General features: G+C 46.0%; 1 protein-coding gene across 4 annotated transcripts in view; it reads left to right on the plus strand.

The window, feature by feature from the left end:
• Positions 1-14,170: 14,170 nt before the first annotated feature.
• LOC119387276 (uncharacterized) overlaps positions 14,171-23,503 on the plus strand; it is a 425,881-nt gene continuing 416,548 nt past the window's right edge. For 3 of the 4 annotated variants that reach the window (XR_007415406.1, XR_007415405.1, XM_037654617.2), the window contains exons 1-4: positions 14,171-14,733; positions 21,156-21,210; positions 21,639-21,723; positions 23,086-23,203. Coding sequence is in view for 2 of the 4 variants with exons in the window: in XM_037654617.2 (XP_037510545.1) it covers positions 14,347-14,733; positions 21,156-21,210; positions 21,639-21,723; positions 23,086-23,203 (645 nt within the window). In the remaining 2 variants the exon portion in view is untranslated. Of the gene's footprint in view, positions 14,734-21,155; positions 21,211-21,638; positions 21,724-23,085; positions 23,332-23,503 lie in introns of those variants that run through there. The other variant, XM_037654616.2, reaches the window with a different exon arrangement.

Below are 23,503 nucleotides of genomic sequence, written 5' to 3' on the forward strand. Positions count from 1 at the left end.
GACGCTCATAGCTCCATCCATCCATCCATTTAAGAGAAATGCAGCTATCATTGCCGCATAAAAGTGATTTTTCTTGTGTAACTGAAAGTAATGTTTGAATGATGAGTAAATTTGTTGTTCAGTGATTGAAAACATCTCTGCCTTGTCGAGTCACCGCTGACGGCCGGCGCGCGGTAGCGAGCAAGCGGACCGTCGCTGTGACCAGTGACGAAGCGCAAAAAGTGCGCCGCTGCGTCTCGGGTACCGCAGATAACGCGCAGAATATGCGCAGTTATCGTCCGATGGTTGGCAGCTCTCCGTTTTCTTGCGAATTCTATCGTTAATGTTGTCTAAAATACGCATGAAAGTTTTTTAATTCACCGAAGTAATCATATTGCAATTATGGTGGGCAGTCGGTGTGCTACTGTATGGTGCCGCAGGAGCTGCGATACCAGCGAAGGCGTCAGTTTCCACAGGTTCCTCGACGATGGCAGGTACACGTACTTTCAAGCTCAGCGTTTTTCTTTCTGCTTTGTGACCTCGTTAACATATCACACTTCACTGTACTCGCTTTTGAGTTGTATGCTAACACGAGTGGACAAAGCTGCTATTTCACTTGTACTTGCAAGTCTGGTGGGCTCAAATGAACGAGTGAATTATGCGATGGCATGAGCACGACTTTGCCAGACTGTTGATGAAGCCTACTTTCCAGTGGCGTTGTCACAATAAGAGAATGACCGGGATAGAAAATCGTTTCTCCCTTCTCTGTATTTCTGCACCTCTCTGAGGCCTTGCATATATCCCATTTATGGGTCGTTTCATCGGTATCACGTGTTAAAATGCTCATGTTTTCTGCCATTCTGTAGGCATCCACTATAATGTGATTTCTTTGCGTGAACCTGCTTGGTATTCTCAGCCTGACCGCAATATGTTGTAATAACAACAAACCCGGGGGTCTTCAGGCGTACTCGTTGAAAGCAAGTACTGAAAACGGTAGCAAAAAAAAAATGCTGATGCTTTACGCCTGTCCTACAATACAAAGTTGGTTATTGTGAGCGCTAGCTGACGGTGGAAACGGGCAACAAACGTCATCTAATTTGTTTCGTCTCTTTGAAGTACTGCTAAGGCTAGTCGTTTACGAGCTCACGATGTCTGAACAAGGGCCTTTTACCGCTTGCTCACTGGCAATAAAGATTATCGTTCCTTCTACTCACTCGTGAATTGTTCTTACTGGTGCCAGTTGCCAATGTATGCCTTTCGGTTCCATGTAACCTTCGTACGCACAGGTACTGCGTTCCGAAGGGCGCTTTGGCGTGCTGCTGGGCGTATCGACGCGCTCAAAACAAGCGGGCGAAAGATAACGAGACCTCCGTAGCCCTACGCGAGTCCCGGCCTCTTTCGTCCACTTCTGTTTAAAAAGGATAGAATAAAAAACCAGCCGAGGCACCCGCGTATGCGCATACGCACCCGGTACTAAAGAAGGCAGCCATTTGCTTTTTTTCTACCTACAAAAAAACAATAAATTTTGTTTTCCGCTTCCTGTTTACGCAGCGCCATCTCTTGGGTGCCTTCGGTAGTTCCATGCGCTACCGCTGCTTATCTTTCGTACCGTTGTCAAGGCTATAGTTTCCCTTCTCTAAACTAGTTCTTTATTCTATGGCAAAACGTTCTCCGCGCCCAGACGTCTCTGTAATTGTAAACGTGGTGACGCGGAGTGGTCGAAGTCGTTCGGCGGAGGAAATTCTTCAGATTGCTTTCAGCAGTGATGTTGAAAGAAACCATCTTGAGGACGAGGATTTTTCACTGGACGTAGAAGACTGTGAAAGCACCGAGAGTGACAGCGACGATGAACCACCAGCTGCTAACTCACGAGGAGCGAGTTGCACTTCACGTCCCCTCGAGCGCTAATGTTCTTTCACGCTCGTAAGTCACTTTGATTGTATTTAATGTATAATATCCTTGAGCGAGATCAAATAAAAGCATTGTTCCTCTTGTGCATTGCATGTATCACAATTATTGTGGATATTATGGAGCGCCGCTTGCCGCCAACACGCTCGAGCTCGACCAGCGAAGCGAAATGGTTAGAGCGATGGAACGTGCAGTCACGGCCACAATCCACGCCTCACGGCGAACTTCTTCGACGTTGCGAAAAGCATACGTGTGCGTTCTTTTCGATATTCATGTTTCGATCGTGCTGATCGAACCTGCAACATGCGAGTGAAGTACACACGGCTAGAGTCTCAGCATGGCTGTGACACAAGCGCTACTGAATGGCATGTTAAATGCTTGTGTTCCGTTGAAGACGTAACTCCGCGTTTCCGACTGCGCAAGCAATGACGACGGGGTATTATCACAGAACACTTTTATGTTTGCAAGCCATCATCACGCGCAGCAGCGATGGCGCTACTCGCTGGCGGCCTACTACTGCGGCAAATCCGTCAGGCAGGCTCGGTACGTACTACCTCGGAGTGCCGTTCAGCTCATACGTCAATTCTAGTTCATACATGTTCATGTATATAGCACGCACAGGATTTCGCAAAGCATCGTTATGCACGATAACGGAGCTGAAATATAACCTTTCACTTCGCAGCAAATAATTAGGTGGCGAGTACTTAGCACTTTCCATGGTTTGGGAAAGTATTTTAGTCATATCCATTTCAGTGCAGCTCGTGACTTCATCCGGTGAAAGTGGCACGGTTCGCACGTCCTATCTGTTCCTATGCTAACAGGGGCGTAGCCAAGGGGGGGGGGGGGGGGGGTTGGGGGGGTTCAAACCCCCCCGAAATTTTTCAGTTTTGCTTGCGTATATATACACGCACACATACAAACGCACGCACGAACATACATAAGTATGGTTGAACCCCCCCCCCCCCCCCCGAAAAAAATTTCTGGCTACGCCCCTGTATGCTAACGAACGGGTTGACCCTCCTCCTGGCGCGATCTTGAAAAGCACGGCGCGCCACCTATAGTTCGTGGGCATTGCGAATATCAACCTAGCGAAACGGCCGCGAGTGCGTCATGAGCGTGGCATGTAAATTATGTCGTGCATGACACACGTGTCATGATTTTCATGTTACCACCTCTAATTTACGTTTGTCATACAGTCGCGTCGCGCAATACCAATCTTGGTGTATATCAACCTAGCGAAACGGCCGCGAATGCGTCATGAGCGTGGCATGTAAATCATGACGTGCATGACACGCGTGTCATGATTTTCATGTTGCCACGTGTCAGTTATGTTCGTCATGTCGAAATGTCTCGTCATACCAGTTTTCGTATATATCCATTCATTTAAACGGCCGCGAGCGCCCCGAGACTGGTCATGTAAATCATGCCGCACATGACATGCGTGTCATGATTTGCACGTTAGGACCTGTCATTATGTTCGCCATGAACTCTTGTCACACCATACTAGTTTTGGTATATATGAAATTAACGGAATGGCCGCAAGAGCCCCAAGGCCGTGGAATGTAAATCATGCTGTTCATGACATGCATGTCATGATTTTCATGTTATGACCTGTCATTTATGTTCGTAATACGGTCATGTTATTCCATACCAATTTTGGTATACATCCGATTAACGAAACGGCCAGGAGAGCACAAAGTCGTAGGCGGCTAGATAGATAGATAGATAGATAGATAGATAGATAGATAGATAGATAGATAGATAGATAGATAGATAGATAGATAGATAGATAGATAGATAGATAGATAGATAGATAGATAGATAGATAGATAGATAGATAGATAGATAGATAGATAGATAGATAGATAGATAAATAGATAGATAGATAGATAGATAGATAGATAGATAGATACGCTCAAACTCGCAGAAGTTCGCTAAGAAATGCTTCGCATTTAAAATCCATGGCATACGCTCGATTTATTACTGCTGGACCACTTATTGCCACTTCAGCCTAATTTAATTGTCGATGCTCCGTATTGTGAAGAAGATGCATATTAGCTTAATTCTCTCTGACTGCCTAACTTCCCATTAGCGTTCCTGGCAACAGTCTTAGCACAGCGCAAACCTGTGCCCCCCCCCCCCTTTCATCCAGATTTACGCATGCGTCTCCGTTTGTCAGAATGCGAAAGGACAAGCGGAGACGCATGCGTAAGTTCTCAGACTCTCGCCCTGTCAGTCAGGGTTGCCAATGGTGGCTACTTTTCGCCAAATTGGCGAATTTGAGGGGCCCGTGGCGGCCTAAAATTATGAATGGCGACATGGCGAATTTTTGGCGATTTTCGGCTTCCGTCTCCGCTGAGTTATACATCCTAAGCTCAGTGTCTTCGCAGCGAATGAGCGGCAACATTCTCTGTATTTTTTCTTGGTTTTATACCTAAGAGTAGAGTGTGCACACTATACGCGTCATTCCGTATGTCCGTCCTGTAACTCGTGTGTATCTCCTCAATTCATCTAGAAGCAGGAGGCACGGAAACGTCCCCCGAGATATTCTAGCAAAATGTAAACCGCGAGGGGGCAGTGTTTGACTGTAAGTTAATAGCTTTCGGCGCTTTAAGCTTCTCCAAAGTGTCGCTTCTGAAGGGGCTAGGCGACGGGTTGGCCGCGTGTTCCGACCATTTGTACCGCCAATGCTCCAACTGTTCTGAATAGCTTGGCACTTATTCACTGTTGCAGTACCCCCAATTCAGCTGGTAAAGACTGTTTCGGAATAGCGAAGAGAGGAGGATACGCGGCTATTTGTGCAAAAAAAAAAATATTTATTGAGGCATTTTCCACTGTTCTCGGTGAGCGTGTGCAATGACAACAATTGCTATACAACATTTTACATTGCCTACCTGTTCATTATTAACGCATCGGATTGACGCGTGTAGATATAAGTGACTGTAAGAAAGGGTCGGTAGCGTCCGGTATCATATTAGTTCACACTGAAAAGGTGTAAGACTCACTAATGATCGGTTCCTGTAAGACTTCTGTCGTGTTACCTTCAATAAACCTTTTATAATCCTTTTAATTCCTATAAGGGTACGTAAAGCTGTCTACAAACAACGCTTTCAAAGTTTTCGCCCAAGGTTTGTGACACTTTTACCTTTGAAACGAGCGGACAGGGATGGAAGGATATCATGAGCGTTTCATTCACCCTTGCGCCACCACGCACATCTTGCGGCTAGTCGGAGAAGCAGCACCATGCACTCCCATGGTGAAGCGGGTGATACGACTGGCATTGAGAAACGTCCATATAATTTAAGGGTCTTGGATGGTACTGTATTCTTTGAGGCTATACGTGAGAGGAAATTTTTATTACTAGGTATGACGCACATATCTAGAATGGCGACTTTTTTGGCGAGGTTTGTAAAAAAATGGCGACTTTTGGCGACTTTTTGCTCGTCATTTGGCGACATTTACTCGAAAGTGAGTGGCAACCCTGCTGTCAGTCATAAAATTAGATTTTCTCCGATGCTGAAATCAACCTTAATTTTTCTAATTTTGTTATTGTTTTCCCCCGTCGCGGTGGTTATGGTGCTTGATTGCTGACTCGAAGGCCGCGGGATCGAATCCCGGCTGCTGCGGCCGCATTTCGATGGACGCGAAATGCTAGAGGCCCCTGCACTCACATTTAGGTGCACGTTGGAGAACCACAGGTGGTCAAAATTTCCGGAGCCCTCAACTACGGCGTAATCATATATTGGTTTTTGGACGTAAAACCCAAACAATTATTACGCTTATTCTTAGTCGCTCCCTTACATCGTTGCGAAGCGGTGTTGTCTTGTTGATGCTTGTAGCATCAACACAACAAAGGCTTCAACACGACAAAAACAAGAAAGAGACAACACTTCGTGTTGTCTCTTTCTGTGTACCGTGTTCCTGAAAACCAGATTCCGGTATCGGACTCCGATTGGCCTCGAGATCTTGGAGTGGCGCCCTCTCTCGCGTGACGTCAGAGCGGGGACTCCGCTCTCAACCGCGCTGCAGCAGCCGCTGCTCCTGTATGCGGATCGTCTGCTTCAGGAGGGAACATTGTCGAACGAACAGCCTCGCGACGGTCAACTAACGCCTGCAAGTGTAATCTTGAACTTGTTTTAGTTGCGGCCCAATCGACAGGACCAAGAAATCCCCCGGATGGCCGACGAGTGCGCCGATGCCACCGACCGCATTGCTATTAAGAAAGTGAAACTATGTGTGAGTGTTCTCGCTCGTTATCTTGTTTCCGCCGTACGATACTTATTAGTTTGGGTGGTGCTTTCGATATTTCAGTAAACGTGCCGTTCTCCAGCATCTACAAGTATGTAGATAAAGCTTGTGAAAGGTAGCGGTGCCTCATCGAGGGCGAGGCGGTGTACGACGCAGGCCACGTTGTTGAATGCGCGGTCGAGGCCGTCGCTGCTCTCGTCCTGCAAACAAGTGCGCAAGTGCCGCCTTGTTGCACACCCCCCTGCCGATGCCCATGACCGCAGTTTGTCCCGTAATGTTGGTTCAGTGAAAACGATATGACGTCGTAGTTCCTATTAATACCGCACAAGGCCGTCGCATGTGTATTAGAATATTACAAATAGTTAATCGCTGATTATACCACGCACAGGGCTACATAGATTAACGTGGCAAAGGCAAGCTGCGTCCAGTTTCACGCCACGCAGCCTAACGAAAAGCTTAAAGAGCTCCGCTTTTAAAAAAGCGTCTCCACTGCCTCAGGTGAAAACTTTTAAAGAATGTGCACTAAACAGCGGCAACAGGTTTCGCTTATGACTTTATGATATGTACTCCGCTAGGCGCGCGCTTGCCTTCATAAAAAATACGTATTTACGCCATCCAAATGCAGCCGTAGTCTCAGATATCCTGCGCCGCTCAGCTGAGCTCACGAGGCGCGCTTTCCTGCGAGGCGATTCGGAGTCCGCGTCGTCGGCTCCTTGTCTAGGGGCTTTCGAGGCAGGTTGTGGGACGACACCGCACCTGGTGTAAGTCGCCTATGCTTATAGCCTGCGTGCAATAAACGCCTTAAGTATTGGCGAGGCGCTTAAACACGGTCACAAGCTTACCTAAGAGTCGCGCGTACGGTGTGTAGCAGAAGTAACTGTCCGCGAAGTGCTTGCTGCACACGGTCGATGAAGGTGTGGGGCGCTTTCCCATTCTGAGCTTGCGATGCACTTCTTCAGCTTTGGGTCCTTAGGGTACTTGTGAAAGCTAACGCCTTTTTCACTAGCGGACGAAGTACACTGAGGCACAGAGCAGTACTTCACCATTGCGCAGCACTCGCCGCGGCGACAAGCGGCCGCAGTTCTAAAAAAACAAATAGTTGTTGTTCTAAATCAACGTTAAAAGCAGTCCCACGGCTGTTCGAACAGCGTCAGTAGACACCATACGCAAGATAACCAATTGAACTGCTTTTTTGTTGAGATTTACCACAACGGCGGTTTGAACACAGCGCTGGGCCTACGTAGCAGACGAAAGCGCACGAATCCCCGCTCTGACGTCATACAGGCGCCGTTCGCAGCGCCGCCATCGGTCGCACACCGGGCCAATAGTACGAACGTTCCGAGACATGCACACTACTGAATAATTAATTATTCAGGAATAATCTATTGAAGAGGTCCTCAGAAATTTTACTGACATTAAACGATAAAAATTTGTTTACTTTGTGAACTCAACTTTTTCACTAGGTCATTCAGTTTACAAACCTCTTCGATTCAGTTCATTCCTTGTAGCGTTTTCCGCCGGTTTGGTGTTGAGACCGCTCTGCGGGGCTTTTGAGACTATTGGCCTCGAGGCCCACCACTGGAAACGCCGGCGCCACCGTCGGCGTGACGTGCTTGGCAGGATCACGTGGTCTCAGCGGCCGCGTCGGCTGCTTGTGGAGCGCTGCCGCGTGCTTTGAAAACGAGTTTCAAGTCCCACATGCGCTGCGGTCCGTTCAAATTCGGAAGTTTTCTCTCATTTTCTACTCAATTGAAACCATTGTAATAGAGTGGCTGCCTCCGAAGGCGACGAACATGGGGCTCTACCGCTCGGTGCCGCAGTGCCGCGCTTACGCAAAGGATCCCAGTGTCAGCCTGCACTGGTAACCGCGGGACAAGAAACAGCGTGAAGCATGGGTTGTAAAGCTAAGAACCGGCAAGTAGCCATCCGCTACGAGTCTTGTGTGCAACGAGCACTTCCGCGACGAAGACTTTTGTTACTGCGTCGGGCCTGCGATGTTCGGTGAGTAGCAGACAGCGCGCACTGAGACGATGACTCGCGCGCGCTTCCAGCCAGCAAATGATGCTTATCCGCCACAGGATGGTAAAAGCGCTACCTTTTACCACGTGCGATGCCAAACCCTCCAATGCGACCTCTTGATCGTTGGCCCCGTGCTCAGCGTCCACAAAATCGGCTGCAGATTCGCAAGTCATTGTTTAGATACGTTGAATTAAAAAACGCACAGGGTCCCTTATGCATTCGTTAAAGATGACTAGAAGGCGAAAGCCATCTTCTTCTTGTCAGTCGATGTACTGATTCTCCCGCGCCCCCCTCCAAAAGCGTTCTGCACCTAACGCGGTTTTGCACGGCCTCCGTGACCGATCACGGAGGCAATGCAAAGCGACCATGACGTGTGAATACGTCATCATGTGACGTCACATTATGGGACGTCATAATGACGCTACACATTTTGGCGATCTGTGACGTCATGATGACGTCATATGGTGACACCATCACGTGACGATTATTTTTTGCATCACTCGTGTTGACGCCGCCGACGCGGGACGCCGACAGGCAACCTTCCCATTTGATGAGGCATGCATTGCTTCATAAGCTACATAAATTTTGCATTGCCTCTGTGATCGGCCCACCGGCCAACCCCATGTATTTTCTTGGAGACATTTATTTACGTGGGAAAGATGCCACCCTGTTGGCGTTAGACACGACGCTGCTGCCAAAATTGCTGGGGTACACGCCAAATAATTACTATCCTGTTTTGCGGCTGCTGGTTGCTGCCATACCTTCTATTTATTCACCGCTATTTCAAGTTCATGTGGGTCCTAGTTCACAGCCGACGTTTGCAGAACAAGTCCGGCAAACGTTACTGTATTTTCTTTCTTTTCCTAGGCGTCGCATGCTACTAATATAGCCTCCTCTATGCTACTACATGCTCGGTCTCGTAGACTGGTTCTCCTTCCACCAGTAATCTCGAAGTGGTGAAGCTTTGGTCTATGAATTTGTTGATGACAGAGAGCGGCAAGTTCACTGGAATGCAAACGGAACGATAATTAAGGAGCATTAAAAAAAGGCGTCGCATTTGCTCACGTACGTTTTGTGTGAGCACCAAACGAAACGAATGCGCTGAATAAAGAAACAGAAGCAGCGGCATTTGCCAGCTGAGAAGACCGATCAATACGCAGTGCGAGACAACTTGTCAAATGACATTGAAACGTACACGAATTCAGACCGAAAAAAAAAAACCACTGAATCGTCGGGACGGCAGATCACAATGTTGCCATGCGCCGAAGCCGCAGTTGTAAGGAAATTGTTTTTGAACTACTCTGATAGCGTCCGCGCAACAGTAGTTGTTCGTTTACTCACAAATTCTCATATTTTGCGGCCTAAAGTTCACAGCGTGGTGCCAAAACGCGCTCGTAGCAAACGCGAAACCATCAGTACGAACATACATGCAGACGCTCATACATGAAGAGGCACCGTCAGTCGTCGCGAACCCGTGCGATCGCTGGCTTGAGGCTTCTTTCTGTTATGCTCCGTTTGGTTATACAGGCAGTCTACTGTAACGAGATATTCCACATAGTTTGCACTCAGCGAGTGTCTACCTTTCACGCAAGAAGCCGGTTCAGGGGTCTCCAACTCGGTGACAGCGTGAAGCGGGTGCTCGGTTTTCTGCCAAGAGATAGCGACTGTAGACTATCTCGTGCTTTCAGTTCGTCGAAAATGATTATTTTGACAGTAAAAAACACAGTTCATTTCGAAAGTACTTAGAGAAATGCCCTGGAGGGCTTCCGCGAGGTGTTTTTGTAGAGCGCCGACAGCAAAACCAATGGGGAGCGCGCCGGCGGTATCCTGCCTAGCACGCAATCGAGGCGCGTCCGATAGAGGGCGACTCCGTAACTCCTCGAGGCCAATAATGCGCAGAACGCAGCGGAATGCTCAAAATCTCGGAGCCCGTTCGAAAACTCGAGCTATCACAACTTGGCATCAGAGTTCTAAAGTTTTGCAATGCTTCATAAAAGCTCTATTCTTGCTCATGACTTGTTGATGTGATTTACTCCAGTTATAGAATCTGTATGACCATAGCCATAGAGTTTCATACAAAATTGTAAGAAACTCTATGACCATAGCGAAGAAACTGCGGCAACAACGCAGTGTCATTCAGTCTAACCGAAACCGAAACCTTTTGTTCAACTCCTGTTGTGCGGCGCTGCCTTCGAGTCGTTGAGTGACCATCAGTCGTTGTGCTGTGTTGTGGCTGAAACGCGGCCTATACATGCGTCTTAATCCCGTGGTTTGTGATGGCTTCTGTGGAAAATGACGAAAACATTCTCAGGAGGGAGCAGTATACAGCTAAATTTAAGCTAAAGGTAATCGCGTTGGCCGAAAAGGTCGGAAACCGCTGTGCGGGCCGACGATACTCAGTGCCGGAACGTAACGTCCGAAGGTGGAGATTGGATAAACATCGGCTCCAGCATTGCCACTCGGATCAACTCTCTTTCCGAGGACCCAGATCAGGCAGGCTTTCATTTATTGAAACCGAGTTGGCTGCCTTTGTTGTTGCGAGCCGCAAGAAAGGTGTTAAGGTGACATGGAACATGATAGCAACCAAGGCTCGTGTGCTGGCCACTGCTTACGGTGTTTCGCAGGACAAGTTTTGCGCATCCAGAGGATGGATGAAGCGCTTCATGACCAGGCAGGGTCTCATCGTGGGTGGTACCAAAAGCCTGCTGACGCCACGATATCCTGTCTTCTCCAAGCATCGCACTGAAAAGTTCGCTCTTTCCCAAATCGGAATAGGCTGTCAAGTGGCCCTCTACTTCGACAAACCCGCGGACTTCCTAAACGTCAATTACAGGAACTGTGATTATGAATCGTCGAGGGTCGTAAACGTTGTGCTCTCGTGTACGGCAGACGGCCAAAAGCTGCCTCTCTACGTCGGCTTGAAGGAAGACCTTCAAGACATTTCCATATTTCCCAGTAACGTTCATGTGAGTGTTCAGAGTTGCCAGTTCTTGTTTCTTTAGTCCATTATTGTACAAAGGAGCAAGGTAGAATGGTCAAACTGCAATGACTCTATATGCACATATCTGCTGTCTTCTTACCTTGCCTTGCTTTTTGGTAAGCCGCTTGTCTGGCTGGCGCAAACATTTGCATTTGCAATGACCACTTACGTAGCACAGGAGGCTGCATTAAACATTTAGCTGGTTGTCATGCAGCATTTTTACAGTGTATCAACACCAAATAAAATTTGTTTCCCTTTCCTTTCTACATAGTTCAGAACTAACGTCATTAGATTTTCTTGCTTGCATATTTGTGACACAGCCTTCTTATGATGTCCATACTTTTTCTTCCTGACATCAGGTACGCCATGTTACTGATGACAATGATGTTCTTCATGACTGGGTTCAGACCATCTGGCTATCGCAGTGCGGCCCACAGTCTTTGAGAAGATCGGTGCTCATTGTGGACAGCAGCAGCCCCATGGCCGATCCAAGGGTACATCGCATCCTCATCGACAAAGACACACAAGTGCTTGAGGCACCGGGACTCTTCGATACGGTTTCCTGCAGTTTTTTGTCTACATTGACGGCCATTTACACAGACTGGATTGTAGGCGATGGACTTTGGAGGCCACATCAGACAGCAACCTGGTCACACATTGTAGATTGGATAGCGTTAGCTTGGCTGTCTGTGCAGCGGACTGGGATAGAGCGCGCATTTGCTGGCTACAATGAAAAGCTTGGACTTCAACTTGCAGACAACACTGGAAACCCAACTCAAGAATGCAATGTTCAGTTGAGTTCCAAAGTGTCGCCAAACATAGACTGTCCTTCGACAGCCAACAACGTCCACAGGAAGTGAGACATGCTTAGAGGGCAAGACGGCACCATGCTGCGAGATGTTACCTGTAGCAGAGACAAATCGATTGTGACTCCTCTCAAATGTTGTAATGCATGTGCATTCACTCGATTGGGGAGTGACTGTGTTTACGGTGGTTGCATTCAAATGGAGAAATGTGCTAACTCCATGAATGTGACATGTTTAGTTTGCCAGTTTGATGATGCACAAGTGTATATGCGAGCACCTTCATGTACCTTTCATTTATGAAGTCTTCATTAAGCACAGTTTAACTTTGTGACTACACATGACATATACATAGTCAGAATACTGAAAAGTGTCTGGTCTGTTGCATGTGGGTGCATGCAACATGCTGGCACATGATAGCCTTAGTTGCTTATGCGCCATTAAAGTCAACAAACAAAGCATGCAATATACAGCTGTTTCCGCAGTGCATTTGAACGAAAGTGAGAGTGCAAGTACAGAACAGTCAAGAGGACAATGTGGGAATGCACCATCTCCTTAACAAAACATTAAGAAGCCCAGCAGTTTCAAGTGAAAAACCTTGATGTGATTATGGTGCATGGCATAGTGGAGGCTTCTAAATAATTTTGACCACCAGGAATTCTTTAACGTGCACTTAAATCTAAGTAGTAAGCCCGCTTGCATTTTGCTCTCATTAAAACATGGCCAGGAATTGGAACTCATGAACTTATGCTTAGCAGCAAGAAGCAATGCTGAAAAAGCTGTTGTTAGGGATTTTCCTGTGGCAAACTCCTCTGTATGTGTACTTTAAAAGATTACTGGAAATTTTGCACATTTGAGATGGGGGGGGGGACAGTTTCTGTTACAGGCCTAAATATATTTGAAAAAAAAAGGTAATACTAATATTTAGTCGTCTTTAGCAATTCTTTGTGTTTCGCTTATTATGCAACACTCTTTCACGATATTGTGAATTTGCCCTTGCTTTTTGCAATGTTAAGATCAAACACAAGTTGTAGAGTGTTCATTTACCATATGAATTGCAGCGTCTTTGTTTAAGGCCAAAATGTGGTTTAATAAGGCACTACTAATGTGCACATAACCACTCTTTGTGCAGCATAGTTTTTAAGTTCTCACCTGTGGGTTGTGTGAATATTCAGAAACATCAAACACAAATCAAATAGTCATTGTTTGTAAATACGAATATATATTTTTAATGTGTCAGAATTGTCCACTGTGCTCAACCGAACAGAAGAAAGTGGAGCAGAAGTACGATAGACTTTATCCCCGTGTCGATAATGTAGCATAAAACATAAGAATTTCTTATAATTTGCTTAGTGGAGCAGACGACGAACAAATCCTTTTACGGTAATAATTACCAAGATGTGAAGATTGTTCTATGGTAATGGTGTAAACAGTTGGTCATTATTTGAAAACAACTGGAAAATTATTTGCTTGCCTTCAAAGATGACACGGTTCGATTTCTTATGCTTTTATGCGTTGTGTGCTTTTCGTAAAATACTTCAAATATTGTTAATTTCCTTGTACTTTTATCTTCACACTCTCTACTACCACACGGATTTTTTGTACATATATGTGTGAAATAAGTGTGAGAAGTCTAGCTGTGATAATTTTGGTGCAAACTTGTTTTGTCCATGAAGTCATGTTGTGCTGAATAAAATTTATCAGTTCACATATTGCTGGAAAATTCTCTGATTTTTTTTTTCGTGCAGTTATTTTACAGGCATTCGTCGTACACACATTTGCGAACGAACGCACATTCACGAAAATTAAAATATTTCTGGGGAAGTATCTTGTGAGTCCACAAAGTGTGTAGGGGTGGTGGTGTATGAGGACACAGAGAAATGAACAGGTGCAGAACCATGCTTCCGTCTATGTTTTTCCCGCAGGTGGTCACCTGAAGGGTGGAAAGGTAAAATGAGAAAAACGTTGCGGAGCGCACACCCGCACATATCCGCATTGAAATGAACCGCCCACTCCCTTGTGTGGTCCATGATATACCTTTTATAAAGGAGGCGTTGGTGGTGGAGTCGGCAGCGCATTATCTACGTCCACTGGTATACCTGTCCTCACAGGGGTGCTAATTCTGGCAATACACAATAAACTGAAAGTGACCCGGATCCGTTCCGTGGGAGCCGGCGCTGCTTAGCGGAGACGCGGCTTGAGTCGGGCAACCATGTACTATTTACGTCCGCATTTTCTACGGTCGCCGCTCCGTTGGCTCCGTGTCCGTGATCTGTCAGTCCGTGCAACTCGACCTGTGGCGTCATCGTGCAGTGATGGGTCGAAGCTGTTGAAATTCCTTTAGAATCAACCTTCCTCGCAGTTCTACCAAAGCAGCGCCGTAATTCCGAACATTTCACTGGCGCGGTGATGAAATCAAACGGGAGCAACCGCGGTGCCCTGCGGCCACACTACGGCGGACGCGCTCCGCCTTTCTTGCTCGCAGCACTCTTGATCGGGCTGGTGCTCATCGGATTCTGCTACTACAACTTGTCCTCGCAGTACAGTGCCTTGGAGGTGCAATACCGGGACTTGCAAGAGCGACTGAGGGCCATGGCGGAAAAGCGCGAGTCGCTGGAGACCCGTCACGACGAGCTGAAGAAGACGCTCGAGGACAACTCCAAGTCACTAGACGAGAAGGACAAGCAACTATTGCAGAAAGAGCAAGAAAGAGCCGCCGTCGAAGCCGCGCTTCGCAAGAAAGAGGACGAGCTGATGACGAAGTCCCGTGAAGCCGACACAGCTGCGAAGGCGCTGGTACGGAAATGCTTCGTTCGAGTTGTGTGCCGTGGTTGCCGCAGACTGGCGTTTCGTTTCCAGTCCGCATTTTGCTTATGCGAGTTTGTGTGCCTAGCGCTGTGTCGTTTCGTTATTTATTGATGCCGCTTGCGTCGCATTTACAGCGTTAAGACCTCACGCTTGCGACCCCCCTCCTAATTTACGTAGATGCCAAGCTGCGCACAGCTGGGCTGTGTGGTTTTATGCAGAGTCGGAGCTGACCAGCTGCTTCTTTCCAGCATGCGCTTAGCTGCCGTAGCTTGACGGTGGTGCAGGGCTAATGACGCATTGTAGCTATTCCGACCTTTTCGAAGTTCTAGTGACGCGCGTTAATTAGCCACGCGGTGTGTGACCTGTGGCACTTGAAATCGATCAGCTTTGAAACCGCGATAGCGTTTGCCCATGACGCACAGTGGAAAGTTGGGAAACCAGCGACAACATTGCTGCCTAACTTTTATACTTTTGCGTGCACCCACTAGAGCTGGTGTTCTTATCTGACTGCGCCGCTCATGAATGCAGGACTATTCAGTTCTTTTCATGAGGAAACCGTGGCAGCAGCGTGAGCATAAGTTACTGTATCTCTTAGATGTTGCATTAACGTGTGATGCCCAAGCATCAATTCCCTTTGGCTAGCTAGATCTTGCGCTTTGTCACAACATTTCAGCACACATGCTAGACACTACTACTCTACTAAAATTTGGCATCTATTCTTTATAGGCTGTAACATTTAAACCAATGCACCATAAATGTGCCATGAACACTGTATGAAATATAAGTGCTACTGACTATAAGTTGTTTATGGCACCTTTGTGGCCATAAATATAGTGCATCACATTTGAAAAAGTCGCAGAAGTTCGCTAAGAAATGCTTCGCATTTAATAACATTATTTATAGCTTGCACGTGACATCATGGACGCAAAACATGGCTCCAACATGGCGGCTTAGATGACTTCGAGACAGTATAATCACGCAGCGATTGACATGCTTCAGTGTGATAACGACATCACTTTAATGTTATTGGGCCTTTGTGCATGTATAACGAAGGAACCTGCATACGATGTACTGATAACACTAACGTGACGTTACAAACTTCACATCCCACCATGTTGGTGCTCTAATGTAACTGTTTCAGTGATGTCAGTGCAAGCAATCTATAGAAGCGCGCCATATATTTTGATACAGCACAAAGTCTCATACCTTTACATTGCAAAATATAACGTAGTTATTGTGTTGAAAGCATCACACGCAGGTCTGAACCTATTTACTGCTAAAAAATAGTGGATTGACCTGGTTTCTGTGACCAACGACGACAGTACACTGCTTGTGGTCACAACCGAAACAGTGTGTCGCATACAAGTGGTGCAAAGATGCACAAGTATATTGTGGTTTGGTGTAGCCTTGTGTCTATGATTTGTTGCTTTTATATGTGTCGTAAATATGCTGCAGAAAGCATATTATATAAAGCATTGTATATAAAAAAAATAAGTGCACTGCAGAACATGCTTAGTAAAATTTTTATGGCTGCATAGTTTCGGTAGCTGTGCCTGCTAAATACGAAACAGGGTATAGTTTCATACATATGAGCCAGGAATATAGAGGTATTGGAGCATCCCACAATTGCTTAGTAAAAACGTGTTTCTTGAACAAAAGAAAATGGACAGATGGCTCTGGGTAGAGTGCTGGTGTTGTGTGCAATATGAGGCTATAAATTTCTTTATGCCTGGAAACTCCCCAGTAGGATTAGGATTAGAGTTTTAGGTTTTGCCTGCTTAAAGTTAAGGGACACAAATTGCTTGGCACACAATAGAACTCTATGTGCAACAAAAGACCACAACCAGGGTCTAGGGGTTAGGGTTGCAAGAGTCTTTTAATTTACCCAAAGAAAAATTTAAAATTCCCGATGTTTTATCAAATCAAAGGAGAGAGTCAGGGACACTTTTATGGTGAACATGCTAACCTCTACTTGGTTGGGATTTTTCATAGTGGGCTCACACACACATAAGTGTGGGCCAGTCCCGAAGACAGTGCATGGAAGTGCACAGTACGCTACTGCTTCAAGAGGCATCACATTACGCTGCTAGGTGACATCACTTGATGATGACATCATCAGACAGTTTGAGGTGATGACGTGATCGTTATGTCATAATGTCAACAAGATGTCACTACTTGGCATAGGTCGGCAAAAGATGTGGAGCTCACTCAGATTCACTCATAAAATATATTTTGCCCTTAGGACTCACTCAGACTCATCGAAATTTTCCTCAACTGGACTCACTTGGACTCAGACCTGCTAAAATTTTTCTCAACTGTACTTACTCGGACTGAAATTCACCAAATTATTGCCCACTCAGACTCATGGCTTGATCTGAGCCTGAGTGAGTCGACTCATGAGTCTGTTAGCGTATAATTACCTTTTTTGACCATGGTGTCAATGCTCTTTAATACTAATATCCCGCCTAATTGGTGCTTTACTTGGAGCCTTTTGATCTCGTACCTTCAAGTACGAGTTATGTGTGGTTGCAATCCAGTAATGACATTTTTATTGAAAGAGATGATTCACGTGAGATATTTTTATCGAGAACTTCCCATGAAAGAATTTGCGGGGGGGTTAAGGATCTCCCCCCTCCTATTCCGTAACTCACGCCTCTGATCAATAATTACTGAGCTGGCGTATGAACGCTAGTGCGTTGAGGTATGTGTGAGTAGACGTGAGTATAATTGTGAGCCGATGTAAGACTGATAGTAATGCTGAAGTTGAGTAGATAAGACCATAGGTTGGTTGAACTTCAATTGATGGCACAAATGTTAAGACAGGAACGTAGAAGACACGTAAGACAGGGACAAGTGCACACTTGCAACTAAATTTTATTCTTCCGAAAGCTTAGCTTAAAGGGGTCATGAAGCACCCCTTGGGCTGATTGAAAAAACACATCCTGCGGAAAGCTGACACGGCTATGAACTGCTCTGCCAAATATTACAGTCGTGCGCGCCGCGTAATGGCCACAAGCGGAGCGCGAAGTTGCCGTTTCCCCAGGCACCCTCTTTTCAAACAGAGGCCGGTTCTCACTCTCGTCGGTGGGCGGGGCGTCTGTCCGCTGTACGTCGCAAGAGACATAGCATGCTTATTGGCCGATAGCCGACGTAAATCGAGAGCGGCGTTCGGATCAGATGCGCTTCTTGCCGCGGGGTGCCGCCACTTGCCGGCGCCGCACTCCTCAGTACACGGTAGCCGCACTCGCGCAAGCGAATCACAGCGGGAGAGCGATTGCGTTTCATGACGCGCGCTGGCGTAACTTCTTTCCCCCATGCCATCCCTCCCTGTCTAGCTTCCAGTGCGCTCGCCGGCACGAGAAAAGAGAGAAAGCGCTGGGAGCGTGCGCCAAACCCCCGTAACTCCGCTGATTCTTGACGGATTCGAGAAATTTTTGCGGCAATCGATTCGGGAGGCAGTACACTCCGATACTGAGGCCATTAGATCATTACTTGGAAAAGTGGTTCATGACCCCTTTAAGAACCCTCAAGCATGCGCACAACACCACAAAGGCAAAATCAATCTCTGATACCCCCGCTTGATCAAAACCTATCCACCAAAAAACTATACTCATTTTGATAAAGAGTTATAGAAGGAACACTGACACACAGATCGCCAGCTTTCTGTATGTACATAGCCTCAGCCAATTCCCTTGCCACTTTGTCTTTGCTTTTCCGCAAAATGCGCACGCTGCCCAGTAGAGGTTTACACGTGCAAACTTTACAGTGATGTGGCAAATGAGATCCGGTCCCATTCCTCAAGACAGGGCATGCTCTGCTAGTCAGTCATTAATACATCTGCCTGTCTGGCCGATATACATCCGGCCGCAACTCAAAGGAATCTTATAAATAACACCCGTAGCACATTCCATAAAGCGCGTCTTCTTCGTGTGTTCTTTCCCACACCCAGAGCTCTTATCTGACGACACACGAGCACAAATACGAGATAGTTTTTTCGGAGCCGAAAACACCACCGGTACATTATACCTAGAGGCCACATTTTTCAAAGAATGAGATACCCTGTGAATGTAGGGAATGACGACGGGACGCCTATTTTTAGCATTCACTGGAGGAGCACCACTGACATCACGCCGAACTTTCTTCAGTAAAGCCTCGCACACAGATCCTAAAAGCAATGAAGGGTAACCCGCGGAAACAAGTCTAGAAACTTGCAGTTCAAAGCTTTCTTGAACTGCATGTGAGCAGGACCTATTTAGAGCCATCTGCAAACTAGCAGTTGCTATCGCTCTCTTCACACTCGCTCTCGCTCTTCACAATCGCTCTCTCCGCAGGGTTTTTCTTCTCGATAGACGTGGAAGAGCTGTTTTTACTCGGTACCCCATGCAGAGCTATTTAAGGCCGTTCGGTCATGCATTGAGAAGAATTGGGAGGTACCTTTTATGAACAATGCTGCAGTTCCAGTAGAAAGTTTTTTAGCACTGTTGGAATATTACCTGGACGCAACGTTCATCTCGTTCCATGATCAACTGTTTGTGCAAAAGAAAGGCATTTGTATAGGTTCATGTGTCGCGCCTGTGCTGTGCAACATTTTTCTTTCTAACATGGATCACCTGGAATCCGCTTTGTTAAATGACAAGGTTCTGAAGGTGTTTCGTTTTGTTGATGATTTTTTAATTGTTATGACAAAACTACCAAGTTGCGCTTATTCAGAGTGTGTGACTGAAGTCCTAGACACTTTTAAGGCTTTAGGACAAGGGCTCAGGTTTACTCATGAGCTCCCCGCTGGTGACAAACTTCAATTTTTAGATATTCTTTTCACGATTAACGAAGACCATGTATGTTGGATGTATCACCCTCGTGTTCAGAAAGAATTTTTGCCATTTCATTCCGCTCATTCGAAGAATGTGAAGAGAGCGATAGCAACTGCTAGTTTGCAGATGGCTCTAAATAGGTCCTGCTCACATGCAGTTCAAGAAAGCTTTGAACTGCAAGTTTCTAGACTTGTTTCCGCGGGTTACCCTTCATTGCTTTTAGGATCTGTGTGCGAGGCTTTACTGAAGAAAGTTCGGCGTGATGTCAGTGGTGCTCCTCCAGTGAATGCTAAAAATAGGCGTCCCGTCGTCATTCCCTATATTCACAGGGTATCTCATTCTTTGAAAAATGTGGCCTCTAGGTATAATGTACCGGTGGTGTTTTCGGCTCCGAAAAAACTATCTCGTATTTGTGCTCGTGTGTCGTCAGATAAGAGCTGTGGGTGTGGGAAAGAACACACGAAGAAGACGCGCTTTATGGAATGTGCTACGGGTGTTATTTATAAGATTCCTTTGAGTTGCGGCCGGATGTATATCGGCCAGACAGGCAGATGTATTAATGACCGACTAGCAGAGCATGCCCTGTCTATGAGGAATGGGACCGGATCTCATTTGCCACAACACTGTAAAGTTTGCACGTGTAAACCTCTACTGGGCAGCGTGCGCATTTTGCGGAAAAGCAAAGACAAAGTGGCAAGGGAATTGGCTGAGGCTATGTACATACAGAAAGCTGGCGATCTGTGTGTCAGTGTTCCTTCTATAACTCTTTATCAAAATGAGTATAGTTTTTTGGTGGATAGGTTTTGATCAAGCGGGGGTATCAGAGATTGATTTTGCCTTTGTGGTGTTGTGCGCATGCTTGAGGGTTCTTAAGCTAAGCTTTCGGAAGAATAAAATTTAGTTGCGAGTGTGCGCTTGTCCCTGTCTTACGTGTCTTCTACGTTCCTGTCTTAACATTTGCGCCATCAATTGAAGTTCAGCTATGCACCAACTAGCCCGACAGCAAACGCTATTAAGCCATAGGTTGGCAAAAACTGTGTAGCTCGAGAGAACGGCAGCATGGGCTAGTTGGTGATTTATAATCGACATATTTGCACAGCGCTACGTAAATGAGGACGTAAGAAAGGACACAACACAGGCGCTGTGTAGCTCACCCAGACTCACTCAAGAAATATATTTTGCTTATGGGGCTCACTCGGACTCAAACTCCCCAAAGTTTTTTCAACCTAACTAACTCGGACTCAAACTCACCAAAATATTGCTCGCTCAGACTGACTCAGACTCACGGTTCGATCTGAGTCTGAGTGAGTTTGCCGACCTATGCTAGTTGGGTCATATGAGTATTTGTACCATAGGATGTTACCACCAGATTTGTTCGCTTCATGGGCCATATGATTTCCCATTTATAAACAATACCATCTTCCCTCAAAAGCTGTCTTGGTGGTTTTCCACAGCTTTGTTGGTGCTTTCACAGATGTGGGACAGCGAGTCAAATACTTTTTAAGTGTACAGTGCTTCAGATATACTCTGAGACATACCTGTTATCAAAGCCTGTATGAGGCTAACACTGCTGGTATCTTATTTGTCTACTTGTTTCAGACTGGATGCCTGCAGAGGTTGAACGAGACTTCTTCAAAGTTATCCGAGAAAGAGAGTAAGACAGAGCTTGATGTTCATTACTTTTAAATCTTGTCCTTAAAGCATCCAAGTTTTGCATTGTGCGAAGTTGTTTAGTCATCAATCAATGAACCCCATATAATGCCTGCATTATGACTGTGCCTCAGTTGCAGCCTGATTTATTTTAGCTTGTAAACTACGTTCTGAATTCTGGAGACTTTCATTCGTCTGCTTAATGTTTGCTACATGGGTTTTGTTTTGCAAAGGCAGTTGCTCATGAAGCAAAAGTGTAGTTTTGTGTGACATTTGAACACGTTGCTTAATAAGGAAAGGGAAGTACCACAACACCAACAGATCAGGCGAAAGAGAGGCACATAGCAGGCAATAAACATTTGTACGTGATGTGTAAAGGGTGCCGTTGTCATTCTTGTTCTAAAATATATATCTTTTTCATGTTTATAATAGCATCCCTAGCAAAGCTCACCAGTGAAGTCGATGCTCTGAAGGCCGCTGTCAGGGATGCTGAAAGAAAAGCTGCTGCTGGTGTACAGTAAGTTCCTTCTTCTGTGCTGATGTGCAACTTGGATAAAGATTGGAGCAAGGACAGACTCACAGTCTTCATATGTGTGATGTCGTCGTAAATAGTTAACCAAAGCGGGAGAATTCAAGGGGCCCAGCCTACAGATAATGCAGCCAAGGAGGGCTTACGGGGTGTTATTTGTACTTTTTAATTGAAACCATAATTACAAAATAAATGGAAATGGAAAGAAAAACTGGTTGGCCGGTGGGAGGAGAACCCGCAACCTTTGCATAACGCGCATGTTTCACTACCGATTGCACTGCGGCGACAGCCATTCCCCGGCCCACTTGTGTGGATACTTATGTATGGGTAACCCTGGAAGTACTAGCCTCTACCACTTGTGGCAGTCGTGGTGCATGTGCAACATTCTTTTTGCTTGGTGGCATTGCGCAGTACGTGAACTTTTAGGAGCAGGCAGCTGGCCAGTGAACCCTCGCATGTTACCAAAAGATGCCAAACCTGCCTGAATTACGAAAGGAATTAAAGGATGGGAATCAATCGAGAAGCCCATTTTTTGTTAGACAAAAAGTGAAAGTTCACTTGCCACATCTGGCTGTCATGCTTTGTTGACATTTGCGATTCGTGCCTGTTTCTCCAAACTCACAACATGTCAAATTCCAGTGAATTCTTACTTTCTAAGGGTGTTGAGCTGTGAAAAAACTGCCAACCATAGGTCCGCACAAAAGTTTGAATGTCAGCCAGCCAGTTTGTGGTCATGATAACTTGTCAGCTGTACATCATTGTACTTTTCTATGGAACTTTGTGTTTATGAAATGGGATTTAGAACAAAAACTTGCAAATTGTGTTGTTAACAGCTCGCAAATTTTTTGTGATTTGTTTGGGTTTGGAGATTGTGGAGCTCTTACCAATCCAATCGTGTTAAGGTTGCTGCACTTTTCCAAGCATTCACAAGGGATACATTGAATCCAGAAGTCTCGTACCGAGAGAACAAGCTTGCACTATACACATAAACATAGCAGTGGGGCAGATGCTGAAGTTCATTACCTATATTAGTCACCTGCAAAGCCCACAGAAGCCATGTATGTGAACCTTTGGTTTTTTCTGGAGCCTGGCTTGGGAAATCTTGCTGTGGTGACTGGCCGTACAAACATGCTTAATGCTTTTTTTGCTCCCTGTGGTTCGACTTGCCCCCCCAAAATTACCTAGGCATGGTTTCATTCTGCATAGGATAGTTTAGAGTCCAAGCCATGGCAGTCTATGATCTCGGTTGAGGACACACTTCAGCAAATGCAATTTCATTTGTGCTTTAACCTAATGTTTGTCATGAAATAGGCTGTGACAGTTTTTTTTCTCACTCGTTTTCTTGTACAGCTCCACTCTCCAAAAGGCAGCAGTTCCTGACATAAATCAAAATGGGGTCAAGGAGGCCCAGGCACCTGCCAAGAAGGAAGAGACAGCAAAGGAACTTGGAAATTCACTACAAGATGTGGTGAGCGCTAATGGCACACAAGGGCGCACTAACATCACCGCACAAGTAACCACCACACAAGCGACAAAGACACGAGCTAATCATCCAACTCTACTATCACCACCACAATAAAGCTTCATTCATTAACCACGTGTGTGACATCTGACATGACTGTAACCACTGTGTGTTCTCTTGTTGTTTAATTAACTATAATAGAGATATACTATCAACGTTTCCCTGGCAACATCAGCAAACATGCAGGTTGTTACCTTTTGTTTGCTTTGAACGCACTAAAGGAGACAACTCCGTGTATTTATCAAA

This window comes from Rhipicephalus sanguineus, chromosome 3 (assembly GCF_013339695.2).
Source record: "Rhipicephalus sanguineus isolate Rsan-2018 chromosome 3, BIME_Rsan_1.4, whole genome shotgun sequence".
Lineage (NCBI taxonomy): Eukaryota > Metazoa > Arthropoda > Arachnida > Ixodida > Ixodidae > Rhipicephalus > Rhipicephalus sanguineus.